General features: G+C 44.5%; 1 protein-coding gene across 1 annotated transcript in view; it reads right to left on the reverse strand.

The window, feature by feature from the left end:
- Nucleotides 1-13,147: 13,147 nt before the first annotated feature.
- The window catches only part of LOC140191450 (enoyl-CoA hydratase, mitochondrial), a 33,113-nt gene continuing 30,039 nt past the window's right edge, over nucleotides 13,148-16,221 (reverse strand). Inside the window, 2 exon segments of the mRNA XM_072248915.1 lie at nucleotides 13,148-13,278; nucleotides 13,370-13,552. Coding sequence (XP_072105016.1) covers nucleotides 13,148-13,278; nucleotides 13,370-13,552 — 314 coding nt within the window.

A 16,221-nucleotide genomic window follows, 5' to 3' on the forward strand; every position in this document is an offset into this window, starting at 1 on the left:
AGCATCCTGGTAAATCTTTGCACCCTCTCTAATGCTTCCACAACCTTCCTAAAATGAGGCTACCAACATTCCAGATGTGGTCTAACCAGAGTTTTGTAGAGCTGCAACATTACCTCAGGTCCCATGAACTCAATCCACTGCGTAATGAAGGCCAACACACCATATGCCTTCTTGACTACCCTATCAATTTATATGGCAACTTTGAGTGATCAATGGATTGGATTCCTCTGCTTCTCCACATTGTTAAGTATCCTGCCACTAACTTTGCATCCTGCCTTCAAGTTCAACTTCCCAAAGTGAATCGCTTCACACTTTTCTGAATGAACTCAATATGCTACTTCTCAGCCCAGCTCTACATCCTATCAATGTCCCATGGTAACCAGCAACAACCTTCTGGACTATCCACAGCACTACCGACATTTGTTTCAACTAACCCACCCTTTCACTTCCTCATCCAAGTCATTTATAAAAAATCACAAAGTGCAGGGGTCCCATAACAGGTCCCTGTGGAACACCACTAGTCACCTCCAAGCAGGATACACTGCATCAACCACCACCCAAACAACAGGAATTCTGCAGATGCTGGAAATTCAAGCAACACACATCAAAGTTGCTGGTGAACACAGCAGGCCAAGCAGCATCTGTAGGAAGAGGTGCAGTCGACGTTTCAGGCCGAGACCCTTCGTCAGGACTAACTGAAGGAAGAGTGAGTAAGGGATTTGAAAGTTGGAGGGGGAGGGGGAGATCCAAAATGATAGGAGAAGACAGGAGGGGGAGGGATAGAGTCAAGAGCTGGACAGGTGATAGGCAAAAGGGGATACGAGAGGATCATGGGACAGGAGGTCCGGGAAGAAAGACAAGGTGGGGGGGGGCCCAGAGGATGGGCAAGAGGTATATTCAGAGGGACAGAGGGAGAAAAAGGAGAGTGAGAGAAAGAATGTGTGCATAAAAATAAGTAACAGATGGGGTACGAGGGGGTGGTGGGGTCTTAGCGGAAGTTAGAGAAGTCGATGTTCATGCCATCAGGTTGGAGGCTACCCTCTGCCTTCTGTAGGAATGTCAATTCTGAACCCACGCAGCCAGGTTTCCTTGCATCCCATGTCTCCAGACTTTCTGAATGAGCCTACCATAGAAAACATTATCAAATGCCTTGTAATGCACACCACATCCATTTCTCCACCTTCATCAGCTTGTTTTGTCACTTCCTCAAAGAATTCAATCAGGCCTCGTGAGGCACAAACTGCCCCTCAGAAAAGGAGTCAGACAATGCTTCTACAACTGCTTATAAATCCTGCCTCCAAAAATCCTGAGTTTGCCCACTATTGATGTAAGACTCACTGTTCTTTAATTCCAGCGATTAACCCTGTTACCTTAATTGAACAAAGGAATAACATTTGCCACCCTCCAATCCTCTGGTACCACTTATGTGGCAAGTGAGGACACAAAAATCATCCCCAACTACACAGCAATCTCTTCCCTCACTTCCCATAGTAACCTGGGGCAGATCCTGTCCAGCCCAGGGGTTTATCTATTCTAATGTTTTCCAAACCTTCCAGTACAGTCTCTTTCATAATGCCGACATGTTCCAGCATGTTCCGGGGTTTTCCAGTAAGATGGCAGCATGTTCAGATGCAACGGCCTCTCGGGAGGCCAACCAAAGGTGCTTTTGTCTTTTTTAAATGCCTTTTTTACGACTGCAGGACAATTTCAGACATTAAAACCTTCAGACACCGCAGGTCTACCCACCAGGGAGCTGCTTTTTGGCGGAGGAGCAGGACCTGGTGCAGACCGTGTTACTGCCTGCTACAGGAAGGCATCGCAGTCGGTGTGCGAAGGTGATGTGCAGTCCAGTAGCAAGTGATTGTCTCAGGTGTTTCTTTTGCGATCACAAGGCCCTGTTGGACATTAATAATGTAAAATGCTACATGTCTATTTATTTCCCTCGTTTATAGATGAGACAGACGACAGGCGAGCTGCGTTGCCTCGGTTGCAGAGAGGACTAGCCCTCGAGCTGTGGTCTTGCCTGCTGCAGCAGTTCAGGAGAAGACTCACGATGTAGTGCGGTGTCCGTTTTGGCCCCTCCTGTCCATGCTGCCCTCCAGTGATCAGTCTGTGCAATAACAAGCTGGATTGCATACGTGCAAGAGTGCGTACATTCGTCTGCGGACTGCTGACAGCTGCCTGTCCTTGTCGATAACACCCATTCATGTACCATCAATCTACAGGTCAGGTCACTCAGAGACTTGGGATATATTTTACTTTTTTATGTGAGTGTATGTTTTACTGCTGTATTAAATGTGCTATATGTGCCTTGTGCTGTGTATGACTGTGTTTTGCATCTTGGTCACAGTGAAACACTGTTTTGTTTGGCTATATTCATGGGTATTCATAAATGGTTGAATGATAATTAGACTTGAACTTGAACATATTAGCCTATTCTATGCTGTCCTCACATCTGTCAAGGTCTCTCTTACTGGTGAATACTGAAACAAAGTATTCATCAAGAATCTCCTCTACATCCTGACTTCAGGCAGGTTTTCTTTTTTTTTTTATCTCTGATTGATCCTACCCTCACGTTAGCCATCTCCTGCTCTTCACATATGTGTAGAATACTTTGGAGCTTTTTCTTAATCCTAGTCACCAATGCCTTCTCATGTCCCCTTCTAGCTCTCCTCAGTCCATCCTTAAGCTCTTTCCTGGCTACATTATAACTCTCAAGAGCCTTGCCTGATCCTTGCTTCCTAAACCTCAAGTTTGCTTCCTTCTTCCTCTTGACTAGGTGCTGCACATCTCTGGTCAACCATGGTTCCCTCACCCTACCATTCTTTGGGACAAATCTATCCAGAAGTCCATGCAAGTGCTCCCTAAACAATGGAAACATTTTTGGTTGTCCATTTCTCTGAGTACACCTGTTCCCAATTTATATTCTCTAATCACATCATAGTTTGTTCTTCCCCAATGAAGTACTCTCCCATATCATCTGCTCCTATACCTTTAAAAGACAAAGGCAAAGGTAAAGGTCTGAAAATAGTGGTCATTGTCTCCCAAATGCTCGTCCACTGAGAATGTCACCTGACCAGGTTGATTGCCTACTACGTACTGAATCCAGTATATCCTTTCCTCCACTTGTCTGGCCATATATTGTGTCAGGAATCCTTCTTGGACACAGCTAACAAAGTCATGATTAGCTTTATTATCACCAGCATGTGTCATGAAATTTGTTAACTTAGCAGTAGCAGTTCAGTGCAATACATGATATAGAACAAAAAATAAATAAGTAAATAAATCAATCAATTACAGTATACATATAATGACTAGATTAAAAATATGCAAAAACAGAAATATGTTTAAAAAGTGAGGTAGTATTCACAAATTCAATGTCCATTTTGGAATTGGATGGTAGAGGGGAAGAAGCTGTTCCTGAATCACTGAGTGTGTGCCTTCAGGCTTCAGTACCTCCTACCTGAGGGTAACGGTGAGAAAAGGGCATGCCCTGGGTGCTGGAGGTCCTTAATAATGAATGCTGCCTTTCTGAGAGACGGCTCCCTGAAGATGTCCTGGGTACTTTGTAGGCTAGTACCCAAGATGGAGCCGACTAGATTTACAACCCTCTGCAGCTCCTTTCAGTCCTGTGCAGTAGACCCCATTACCAGACAAGTGATGCAGCCTGTCAGAAAGCTCTCCACTGTACATCTATAGAAGTTCTTGAGTGTATTTGTTGACATGCCAAATCTCTTCAAACTCCTAATAAAGTATAGCTGCTGCTTTGCCTTCTATATAGCTGCATCAATATGTTGGGACCAGGTTAGATCCTCAGAGATCTTGACACCCAGGAACCTGAAACTACTCACTTGCTCCACTTCTGATCCCTCTATGAGGATTGGTGTGTGTTCCTTCATCTTACCCTTCCTGAAGTCCACAATCAGCTCTTTTGTCTTACTGACGTTGAGTGCAAGGTTGTTGCTGCGGCACCACTCCAATTGTTGGCACATCTCACTCCTCTACGCCCTCTTGTCACCAGCTGAGATTTTACCAACAATGGTTGTATCGTCAGCAAATTTATAGATGGGTATAGAGAGAGCAGAGCAGTGGGCTAAGTACACACCCCTGAGGCGCACCAATGTTGATTGTCAGTGAGGAGGAGATGTTATTACCAATCCGCACAGATTGTGATCTTCCTGTTAGGAAGTCGAGGATCCAGTTGCAGAGGGAGGTACAGAGGCCTAGATTCTGCCCCATCTGAACCTTTCACACTAATCCATATCAGGGATGTTGAAGTCGTCCTTGACCAACAATGATGTTATTTTTGCACCTTTCAGAAATCTGCCTCTCAATGTGCTCCTCAGTGTCTCTCACATACACAAGGAAATCTGTAGGTGCTGGAAAGCCACTGTGCAACACACACAAAATGCTGGAGGAACTCAGCAGGCCAGGCAGCATCTACGGAAAAGAGTACAGTTGACATTTCAGGCCAAGACCCTTCTTCAGGACTGAGAAGGAAGATGTCTCTACTGTTATTGAGTGATCTATGGAATACTTCCAATTAAGTGATTGCTCCCTTCCTGTTTCTGACTTCCACCCACACTAACTTGGGAGATGAACACTCCATGAAATTCTCCCTTTCTGTAGATGTGATACTATTTCTGATTAACGTCACCAGTCCTCCACCAATTTTACCTCCAGTCGTGTCACTTTTGAAGCGCCTAAATCCCAGAACATGCAGCAGTCGTTCCTGCCTTTGTGACAACCAAGTCTCTGCAATGGTGACAAAATCATAGATACGTGTATTGATCTGTTCTCTCAGCTTATCACCCTTTTTCCTGATACTTCTTGCATTTCAGCCCATCCAGCTGACTGCATTTACTTTCCCCTGGGTCCCCTCTACCTCCCTTTCTCCAATTGTCCACTCTCCTCTCCTATCAAATTCCTTCTTCTCTGACCCTTGACCCTACCCACCCACCTGGCTTCACTTTTCATCTTCCATATATGGAGGGGGGGAATAAAGCTTGCACCTCTTAAGCTATTCGACACACCCACATGTACCCCACCCTCCATCACCACTGCTCTGCCTGGGAAACTCCGGTCACAATGAAACCACAATTCTGCTAAACCCTTACATAGCAATTTCCCAAACTCAACATCTGTGTGGAGCTGGGTTTGCTGATCACGTTAGCAAACAGATAGAGATATAGAATGTCTCTTACTGGAAGTAGGAACTCTGGTACAACAGTGTTAATTTATGCCCAGCAAGATCCCAGATCGATGGAATATTCATCAGATAGTCAGCTGTGGGAGTGTTGCCCAATGCAGAAATTAAGATTATGACACCATGAAGGAAAAAACTAGCAAAATTCTGCAGGAAATCCAAGCAACCCACACTAAATGCTGGGGGAACAGCAGGCCAGGCCGCATCTACGGAAAAGAGTGCAGTTGACGTTTCAGACCGAAACCCTTTGGCAGGACTGGAGAAAAAAAGCTGAGGAGTAGATTTAAAAGGTGGGAGAAGAGGAGAGAAAAATACAAGGCAATAGCTGAAACTGGGGGCGGGGGTGCAGGGGGAGGAATGAAGTAAATAGGTGGGAAGTTGATTGGTGAAGGAGTTAGTCTCCAACCCTTATATTCCATCTAGGTAGCCTCCAACTTGATGGCATGAACATTGATCACTCAAACTTCTGGCAATGTCCCCCCCTCCCCTCACCTTCACTATTCCCCATCCCTTTTTCCCTCTCCACCTTATCTCCTTGCCCACCCATCACCTCGTTCTGGTGCTCCTCCCCCTTTTCTTTCCTCCAGGGCCTTCTGTCCTCTTCTACGAGATTCCCCCCTTCTCCAGACCTGTATCTCCTACACCAATCAACTTCCCAGCTCTTTACTTCATCCCTCGCCCTCCCAGTTTCACCTATCACCTTACGTTTTTCTCTCCTCTTCTCCCACCTTTTAAATCTACTTATCTTTTTTTCTCCAGTCCTGCCGAAGGGTCTCAACCCAAAACGTCGACTGTACTCTTTTCCATAGATGCTGCCTGGACATCATGAAGGATTTCTCTTCAAAGCAGTACTGTGGAAATGTTTGTATCCATGACACTGTGCAGATGGAGCTCTGGAGTTTAACATCTAATCCAAATAAAAAGCACTGGAGTGTCAGCTTTGAGTTTTGCACTCAAGTCCCTGGAGAAGGACTTGAACCCACAACTCCCGTGATAGTTGCACACCAGTAACCTTTTATTCACACAGAGACATTTTTTTTGCCAGATTTAAAATTGCTAAGTCCAAATAATATAAACAATGCCATCATTTCCGAATATTCCTGATGTGTTACATCATGGGAAAAATGAACCCAAACTGTTTCAGGCTTGTGTGAGTAGGTTTGTGTGTGTGTGTGTGTGTGTGTGTGTGTGTGTGTGTGTGTGTGTGTGTGTGTGTGTGTGTGTAGGTTTTGTGTGTGTGTTTGTAGGTTTTGTGTGTGTGTTTGTAGGTTTTGTGTGTATGTAGGTTTTGAGTGTGTGTGTGCGTGTAGGATTTTTGTGTGTGTGTAGCTTTTTATGTCTGTAGGTGTGTGTGTCTGTCTGTGTGTAGGTTTTGAGCGTGTGTGTGTGTAGGTTTTGTGTGTGCGTGTAGGATTTTTGTGTGTGTGTAGCTTTTTGTGTCTGTTTGTAGGTGTGTGTGTGTCTGTGTATAGGTTTTGTGTGTGTGTGTGTGTGTGTGTGTGTGTAGCTTTTTGTGTCTGTTTGTAGGTGTGTGTGTGTCTGTGTATAGGTTTTGTGTGTGTGTGTGTGTGTGTGTGTGTGTAGGTTTTGAGCGTGCGTGCGTGTGTGTGTGTGTCCATGTCCATATATGCGCACGCACATACGTATATCAGTGAATAAGACAGATACTTCAGAATTGCCATCTACGTCAATCCAGGTATTCCATTTCAACTGATTATAAAACTGGGCACATATACATTACGTCATTGCCCCCAAATTGCAGCACACCCTGTCACAGTCTTGTGCATTTTCAGTGCCGAGGATATTCTACATCGGTGATGGATCCAACAGCTGCGGAGCCGTTACTGACTGCTGTCAGCTAATGAACATCAGCAGCTGGAACAGGCTCAGCAAACACTTAGAGAGCCGCGGCTAACCAAGGGGAAGCGAAGCAGCAGACAGAATATGTATGATACCTTCAACAGCGGGGTCTGTGGAGACTTGTCATGACCACTGGTGACCACCCCCTCCAGCAAGTCTGGACCCCTGATGCTAGGTCAACATGGGCACCAGGCCGATCAGCTGCTTCACGTGGGGGTGGGGGTGGAGGTGGAGGGAGAGAGGGAGAGGAGGAAAGCAGGACCAGCTGTAAGGCCATAAGCTGCCTCCCTCCCCATCAAAAGCCAACACAGTGCAATGTGGCTGTGCTACAAAACCCAGGACCCGCGATTGCGGCAAGAGGCAAACCACACCACACCTTTCATCCTGAACACTGCTACCATAAAGGTCCAATCATTCAGCAAACTTGTGACTTTGCTGCGACCGAATCAGCAGCTGTTCCAGATTACTGGATGATAATGCAACAGTGGATTCCAGTAAATTGGACTATCGTCTAATAGGGGCAACCATTAATTTGGGACAACTCTTAAAGAACAGAAACTAAACTGAGAAATAGCCAGGATATCAGTTGTTTATTTGGGACACTATGCTTCTTAACCGGGGCGGGGGACTGTTCCTGAACAGTTTCTAACTAGTGTCAGTCATGTGCATATGTGTGGCCATTAGACACTACACTGTGCTTAGAGCTATCAGTTTTTAAAAAGTGTCAGTTGCATGTGCTTGTGTTCAAAGAGCATTGATTTTTGTCACTGATATTTGACAAGAGATCAGTAGGACGATCTCGAACTGCTTTGCTCACTGTGGTTTCAAACATTCAGTGGTGATGTCAGAAACGGCCAGGAGAGAAAATGCAACAATTTCACTACTTCAACAAGTTAGGAATAATGAAGAATTTGAAGGTATCAAAAATCATCTTGAATGATACAATAAAATTGAAGATTTGGAGAATACAATTGTTTAAAGCATAGTATGAAGGCAGTCCATTCTTTGCACTAATGTCTGACCTGATTTGTTCATTTACGGTCAATCAAAAGAACAAGGTAACACACACAAAATGCTGGAGGAACTCAGCAGGCCAGGCAGCATCTGTGGAAAAAAAGTACAGTCGATGTTTTGGGCTGAAACCCTTCAGCAGGACTGGAGGAAAAAGGCTAAGGATTAGATTTAAAAGGTGAGGGGAGGAAAGAGAGAAACACCAGGTGATAGATGAAACATGGAGGAAGAGGGATGAAGTAAAGAGCTGGGAAGGGGATTGGTGAAAGAGACAGAAGGCCATGGAAGCAAGAAAAAGGGGGGAGGAGCACCAGAGGGAGGCGATGGGTGGACAAAGAGATAAGGTGAGGGAGGGAAAAGGGATGGGGAACAGTGGGGGGGGGGAATGGGGGGCATTACCGGAAGTTTGAGTATTCGGTGTTCATGCTATCAGGTTGGAGGCTACACAAATGAAATATAATGTGTTGTTTCTCCAACCTGACTGTCGCCTCACCATGTCAGTGGAGGAGGCCATGGATGGACATATCGGAATGAGAATGGGAAGTGGAATTAAAATGGGTAGCCACTGGGAGATCTCACTTGTTCTGGCAGACGAAGCATAGGTGGTCGGCAAAGCGGTCTCCCAATCTATGTTGGGTCTCAACGATATACAGGAGGTCACACCGGGAGTATGTGACCCCAACAGACTCAGACATCCCACCTCTCCTGGCAGTTCCGGGAGTCTCCCGCATATTGTTAGCGGCTCCCTGACACCCGCAAGTTATATACAATATCCTAGAAATCAATTTTTTTGAGAGCGAGCGAACAAGAGGGAGAGAGAGAGGCAGACAGACAGAGAGAGTGAGTGACAGATGAAGCAAGAGAGTGGCAGGTAGAGCATCCAGTTGATGAAGCTGCTTTTGGTGCTGCCAAATTCCAATTGTGATGTAGAAAGGGCATTCAGCATGGTGCATCACATTAAGACAGAATTCAGAAGTCAGCTGCCTCACAAAACACTTGTGAATCTGATGTTTTGCAAGATTAACAAATTCATTGACACAGACTGCTATGAGGTTGAGACTTCCAGTTGAGACCTCCCTGAAATGAGTTTTTGCAGGGTGGGATGTCTGCAGACTCACAGAAATATCACCTCACTTTTACTGTGTTTGGTGAGTTTAGAGGCCGTGAGTGTGAGACAGACCCCAGTGAGTTTAGAGGCAGTGTGTGTGAGACAGGCTGCAGTGAGTTTAGAGAGTGTGTGAGACAGACCCCAGTGAGTTTAGAGTGTGTGTGAGAGAGGTCCCAGTGAGTTTAGAGGCAGTGTGTGTGAGGCAGACCCATTGAGTTTAGAGGCAGTGTGTGTAAGACAGGCTGCAGTGAGTTAGAGAGTGTGTGTGAGACAGGCCACAGTGAGTTTAGAGGCAGTGTGTGAGTGAGACAGGCCCCAGTGTGTTTAGAGGCCGTGAGTGTGAGACAGACCCCAGTGAGTTTAGAGGCAGTGTGTGTGAGACAGGCTGCAGTGAGTTTAGAGAGTGTGTGAGACAGACCCCAGTGTGTGTGAGAGAGGTCCCAGTGAGTTTAGAGGCAGTGTGTGTGAGGCAGACCCATTGAGTTTAGAGGCAGTGTGTGTAAGACAGGCTGCAGTGAGTTAGAAAGTGTGTGTGAGACAGGCCACAGTGAGTTTAGAGGCAGTGTGTGTGTGAGACAGGCCCCAATGTGTTTAGAGGCCGTGAGTGTGAGACAGACCCCAGTGAGTTTAGAGGCAGTGTGTGTGAGACAGGCTGCAGTGAGTTTGGAGAGTGTGTGAGACAGACCCCAGTGAGTTTAGAGTGTGTGTGAGAGAGGTCCCAGTGAGTTTAGAGGCAGTGTGTGTGAGACAGGCTGCAGTCAGTTTAGAGAGTGTGTGAGACAGACCCCAGTGAGTTTAGAGTGTGTGTGAGAGAGGTCCCAGTGAGTTTAGAGGCAGTGTGTGTGAGAGAGGTCCCAGTGAGTTTAGAGGCAGTGTGTGTGAGAGAGGTCCCAGTGAGTTCAGAGGCAGTGTGTGTGAGGCAGACCCCATTGAGTTTAGAGGCAGTGTGTGTGAGAGAGGTCCCAGTGAGTTTAGAGGCAGTGTGTGTGAGAGAGGTCCCAGTGAGTTTAGAGGCAGTGTGTGTGAGGCAGACCCCATTGAGTTTAGAGGCAGTGTGTGTGAGACAGGTTGCAGTGAGTTAGAGAGTATGTGTGAGACAGGCCACAGTGAGTTTAGAGGCAGTGTGTGTGTGAGACAGGCCCCAGTGAGTTTAGAGGCAGTGTGTGTGAGAGACAGGCCACAGTGAGTTTAGAGACCATGAGTGTGAGACAGACTCCAATGAGTTTAGAGGCAGCGTGTGTGAGACAGACTCCAGTGAGTTTACAGACAGTGTGTGTGAGAGACAGGCCACAGTGAGTTTAGAGGGAGTGTCAGAAACAGGGCCCAGTGAGCTTAGAGGCCATGAGTGTGAGACAGACCCCAGTGAGTTTAGAGGCAGTGTGTGTGAGAGACAGGCCACAGTGAGTTTAGAGGCCGTGAGTGTGAGACAGACCCCAGTGAGTTTAGAGGCAGTGTGTGTGAGAGACAGACCCCAGTGAGTTTAGAGAGAGTGTCGGAAACAGGGCCCAGTGAGTTTACAAAGTGTGTGAGACAGGCCCCAGTGAGTTTAGAGGGAGTGTCGGAAACAGGGCCCAGTGAGTTTAGAGGGAGTGTGAGACAGGCCCCAGTGAGTTTAGAGGCAGTGTTGGAAACAGGGCCCAGTGAGTTTACAGGGAGTGTCGGAAATAGGTCCCAGTGAGTTTATAGGCAGTGTGTGGGAGATAGGCTGCAGTGAGCTTAGAGGGAGTGTCAGAAACAGGGCCCAGAGAGTTTAGAGGGAGTGTCGGAAACAGGGCCCAGCTAATTTTATGGGAGCACTGAAAAAGCAGTCTGCTGTGTTCAAAATGAATATGATAAACACGGTCCCTTAAGTTTAGCAGGAGCGCAAAAATAGAATTGAACAGCAACAGAAACAGCCATTTGGCCCAACAAATTTTATTTCTCTCATTCTATCAATGGTTAATTAGTCCACAAGTCCTTCTCTTTCCCCACGGCATTGGTATTTTTTTCTGCTGCAAGGTATATCCATTTTCATGAAGAAAGCCCTTTGGAATCTCTATTCACTATCCTATCAAATTTTGCATACCAAATTCTAACCACACATTCCAGTATAAAAATTCTAACATCATTCCTTGGATGTTTGTCAATTATCTTCTGTCTCTGTCATCCAGCTTTTGACCTATAGCCATTAGAGGCTGATCTGCCTCATTTGTTTCATCATGCCTTTAAGCAAACTTACCACATTTTCTCTTTACATTTACTCCTTTAGGGAGCTTCTCATTCTGGCTTCCCAATTCCTCATTGTTGCAATTATTCTGGTAAATCGGTTCACTCAACAGAGCCCTAATCCTGTTCCTAAAGACTGATGCACTGAACTGTACCCGATATTCCAACAATGAAAATTGGACATGGCCCAAAAGGTCACCTTGACCGTTCAGTGAAATATTCACTCCTGCCAACATCAGTCTCTAGTTTTTTTTAACATTGCTTTTTTGGGATCTGGGCATCCCTGGCAAGGATGGCACCTATTTGCCATCGATAATTGCCCTTGGGAAGGTCTTGTTGGGTCACCTTTTTGAACTGCTGCACTCCCAGTGAAGGTGTTCTTGGGAGGGAGTTCTGGGATTTAGATCCCATGATACTGAAGGATGAGCAATATATTTCCGAACTGGAATTGCGTGCAACATTGAGCTGTAGAGTGTCCTCCTCCCATCAAGGCATATAGAGTTGACTTACCCAGCACTGGCAGATTCGCCAACCTGGGCGGTATCATTTGGCAGGTTGGTGGGAACGAGGATGACATCCAGTGCAGACACAGCAAAGTTAGAAAGGTCTTCGGATCAATGGGGATCAACCAAGTACAACGTCCACACCAAGGTGAAGCTGTACCAGAGCTGTGTCCTGTCCACAGTCTTGTTCACGTCAGAATGCTGGCACATGACAGAGAACGAGATTGCTATCATTCCACACCATAAGCCTTTGGACGATCCTCCAGATTCTCTGGCCAAGAGAAATCTCCAGCCACGCCCTAATCCTTCAGTGTCATCATCATGAGGAAACATTGAAGATGGATTGGGCACATGATGAGGCCAATTCCATCATCAAAGCAGCACTTCATTGGACACCTGAAGGGTGGAGGAAATGCAGGAGACCAAAGGCAACTTGACACCATATCATAGAGGCAGAAATGAGGACCCTGAACCACACCTGAGGCGCAATAGAGATGGCCAAGGACAGAGACAGATGGAGAACCTTCATTGTTGTCCTAAATGCCAGCGGCATAACAGGTGGCAGCAGCAGTGACAACTGAGTAATCCTACGGGTGGTGATGTTGCCGTGCACCTGCTGCCCCTGTTCCTTTGGTAGCAGAGGATGTGAGTGTGGGAGTGTTATCACAATGTGGTGCATTCTGTAAATGGCAGACACTGCAGCCACTGTGTGCCGGTGGTGAAAGGAATAAATGTTTGGGTGGTGAACCCAGGTGTGCCGCTTTGCAGAGGATGGTGTCGAGCTCCCTGGGAATTGTCGGAGCTACTTTCATCCAGGCACGGGTCAGCAACCTCGTAGGTGACAGAAGTACGCAACCACAGTTCTGCTTTAAATGTGATCGAGGAGTCTGCCTTCAGCGCTCCTTGAAGTGGTGAGTTCCAAATCTCTGAGACCCCAAATAAAAAGTATCTTTAGCTCCCATTCTAGCCATTACTCTGAGTCAAGTAATTGATTTTAATTCATATATATTTCTCCTTCTCAATATAATTTAACTTGCATCTAATACTGTTTATTTTTGTAATTGCATATTCAATTTGGAAGGGTTATAGGAAGGATTGGATTGATTGTGAAGTAGGTTAGCAGTTCGGCTGTTAGTGAGCTGAAAGGCTTGTACTGTGCTATATAGTTCTATATGTTCTGTGAAATACTGTGATTTATGAAATGCAGTCATGTAACTTAGCCAAGAGCAATTAAAATCAAGGGCTGCACAAACCTTAACCAACTGGGACAACTCGAGTGGCAAAGCTAAATTCGTAGGCTTCTTGTGCACTGATGGGGTGTTTGGTCAGAATAAGATCTAGTGCCCTGGATAATCTTACTGTGCCTCCATCAATCAGTGGGACACCTGGGACAAATGCAAGGAGCATTCTATAAAGCTCCTGTACATCCTGCAAATGCTAGAAGTTAAACATTTTTCCTCAGTGAAAAACAAGTACCAAATCACCTGCAGAAGACTTCTATGATAGCACTTCTCCCCATTACTCAGAAGTCAGGCAACAACAAGATTGCTAATCCTCCTGCTTCAGCGTAGCCACTCACTGCAGTTATCACTGGTTTTGAAAACTGTATCCGGGATAGGAAACAGAAAGGAAAAGTAACCATAGAATAAATAGATAGTGCTGAAAAGGCATTTGATTCGGTTAATTGGAATTTTCTTTACAGAGTTTTACATAGATTTGCTTTCCATGACATAATTATTAAAACTATACAGGCACTATATGACAACCCTGCTGCTAGGATTAAAATCAAATAGTTTTATTCTAGAAAGGGGCACGAGACAGGGTTGTGCATGGTCACCGCTACTCTTCGCATTATATCTGGAACCATTAGCTCAATACATCAGACAAAATGAAGATATCAGGGGAATTACATATTAAAGGGACAGAGCATAAATTGGCCTGTTACGCGGATGACATTTTGATCTATCTAGGGCAACCAAAATACTCTTTACCTAAATTGATGCAATCCTTTGAACAATATGGTCAATTATCAGGATACAAGATCAACATGGATAAAACCCAATTACTTTAATATAACTATAGCCCACCGAGAGAAATTGAAAGTAGATATCCTTGGGCATGGCAAACAGAGCCTGTCAAATATTTGGGCATCATTGTGCCAAACAATTTGGCAAAATTATCAGAATGGAATTATCAGCCTATATATAAAAAAATTAAGGAAGATATAACAAGATGTAACCTAATTCCTTTTTTTAGTCTCAGTTCAAGGATTGAATCTATTAAAATGAATATACTGCCCAGACTATTATATCTCTTTCAGACCCTACCAATGGAGATTAATCAAAATCAATTCAATGAACGGAACAAAATGTTATCAAGATATATATAGCAAAGGCCTAGAGTTCGTCTCAAAACTTTGCAATTAGCCAAGGAAAAGGGGGGATGGGGCCTACCTTCTCTTAGAGATTATTATTTTGCAGCACAGTTGAGAGCCGTGATATGTTGGTGCAACCCATCATCTGATGCTCAATGGAAAAACATTGAGGAGGGGATACTTCCCATCCCCATACAGGCAATTTTGGCTGATAACAACCTACAAAGGTACATAAATACTATTGCTAACCCATGGGTGAAATGGACTCTTAAAATATGGAAAACTATTATAAAAGAATATAAACTAGAGGGAGATACTGCAATTCTTAAATGGTGTGCATATGACTCGGATGCTAGATTTAAGGATCGGACAGCTAAAGGAATAACAACTATTTGCAATATAATGAAAGAAGGAACACTGTTCAGTTTTGAAATGCTTGAAGAGAAACACTTATTAGAAAAACAAGACTTTTATCAGTATTTACAGATGTGACAGTATGTTAATAGGACGGTTAAAAATGTAACCAAGGCAAGTACATGATTGATAGAGCTATTTAGAAAAGCATATAATTTAGATAACGGTAGTAGAATCATTTCAAGCATGTATAATGGTTTGTCAAATCTTAAAACATCCGACTTCATACATTAAAACAAAATGGGAGAAGGAAGGAGGGATAATTATTTTTGAGGAAGAATGGACAATAATATGCAGGTATCAATGGGAGTGTACCAGTTCACAGAAATGGAGGGAGTTCAGATGGAAAAACTTGATAAGATATTTTATTACAACCTCTCAGAAATCCCATTATGATAGTAACCTCCCTGCTTGCTGGAGAAATTGTGGAAATCAAAATGAAAACCATTATCATATTTTCTGGAATGCCCTGTTATCAAAGACTATTGGAGTGGGATACATAATGCCCTACAAGACATCTTTAAATGTGAAATTCCCTTAGAGAGTAAGACCATATATTTTGGGTATATACTACCTCAAGAATGGTTGGTGCGGTCTTTCATTGATTCTATTATGGTTATTATTCTATTATGGGTTTATTGAGTATGCCCCTGCAAGAAAATGACTCTCTGGGTTGTATATAGTGATATCTATGTACTTGGATAATAAATTTACCTTGAAATTCAAAATATCCTTCCCATATCAGCTATCTTGTAAGATTTGGCAAGTTTGAATGAAGTTTCCCTTCCTCCTTCTGAACTCTATCAATTACATGCCCAGAGTCATCAAATGCTCTTCATACATTAAGCCTTTCATTCTCAGGATCACTGTGAATCTCCTCTGGACCCGCCCAGCACCAGAACCTCTTTGCTTCAACACAGTGCTCAAAAATGCTCACAATATTTCAAATGCAATCTGATTAACACCTTATAAACAACATCAGCACATCCTTGCTTGTATATTCTTGATTTCTTGAAGTGATAGCGAATCTCTGAGATTCCAATGCCACCTACACAGAAGGAACACTACCATAGCGAATTAACCTGTGTGTTTGAGATGTAGAGGGAAGTCAGAGGACCCAAGGGAAACCCATATGGTCAGAGGGAGAACGTGCAGATTCCATGCAGCACTGGAAATCAGACTGAAATTGGGTTACTGAAGCTGCAACTCAGCACATCCAACAGCTGTATCACCTAGCTATGTCACAAAGCTGGACTCTGTAATGGTGATTGCCTATCTTACAAATATCCTTCAGGGAAGGATATCTGCTCTCCTTACCTGCTCTAGCTTATCTGTAACTCCAGAGTCACCAACGTGGTTGACTGTTTTCTGTGCTTTTCTGGCCCAGCAAACATAGTCATAGTCATACTTTATTAATCCCGGGGGAAACAAAGTTCAGGAGGCAGTTAAGAACCGTCAACAAATGCTGGCCTTGTCAATAATGTCCACATACTAAGGGCAAATAATAAAGAACCCCACATTAAAAATAGCAAAACTTCAG

Source organism: Mobula birostris, chromosome 1 (genome assembly GCF_030028105.1).
Source record: "Mobula birostris isolate sMobBir1 chromosome 1, sMobBir1.hap1, whole genome shotgun sequence".
Classification (NCBI taxonomy): domain Eukaryota; kingdom Metazoa; phylum Chordata; class Chondrichthyes; order Myliobatiformes; family Myliobatidae; genus Mobula; species Mobula birostris.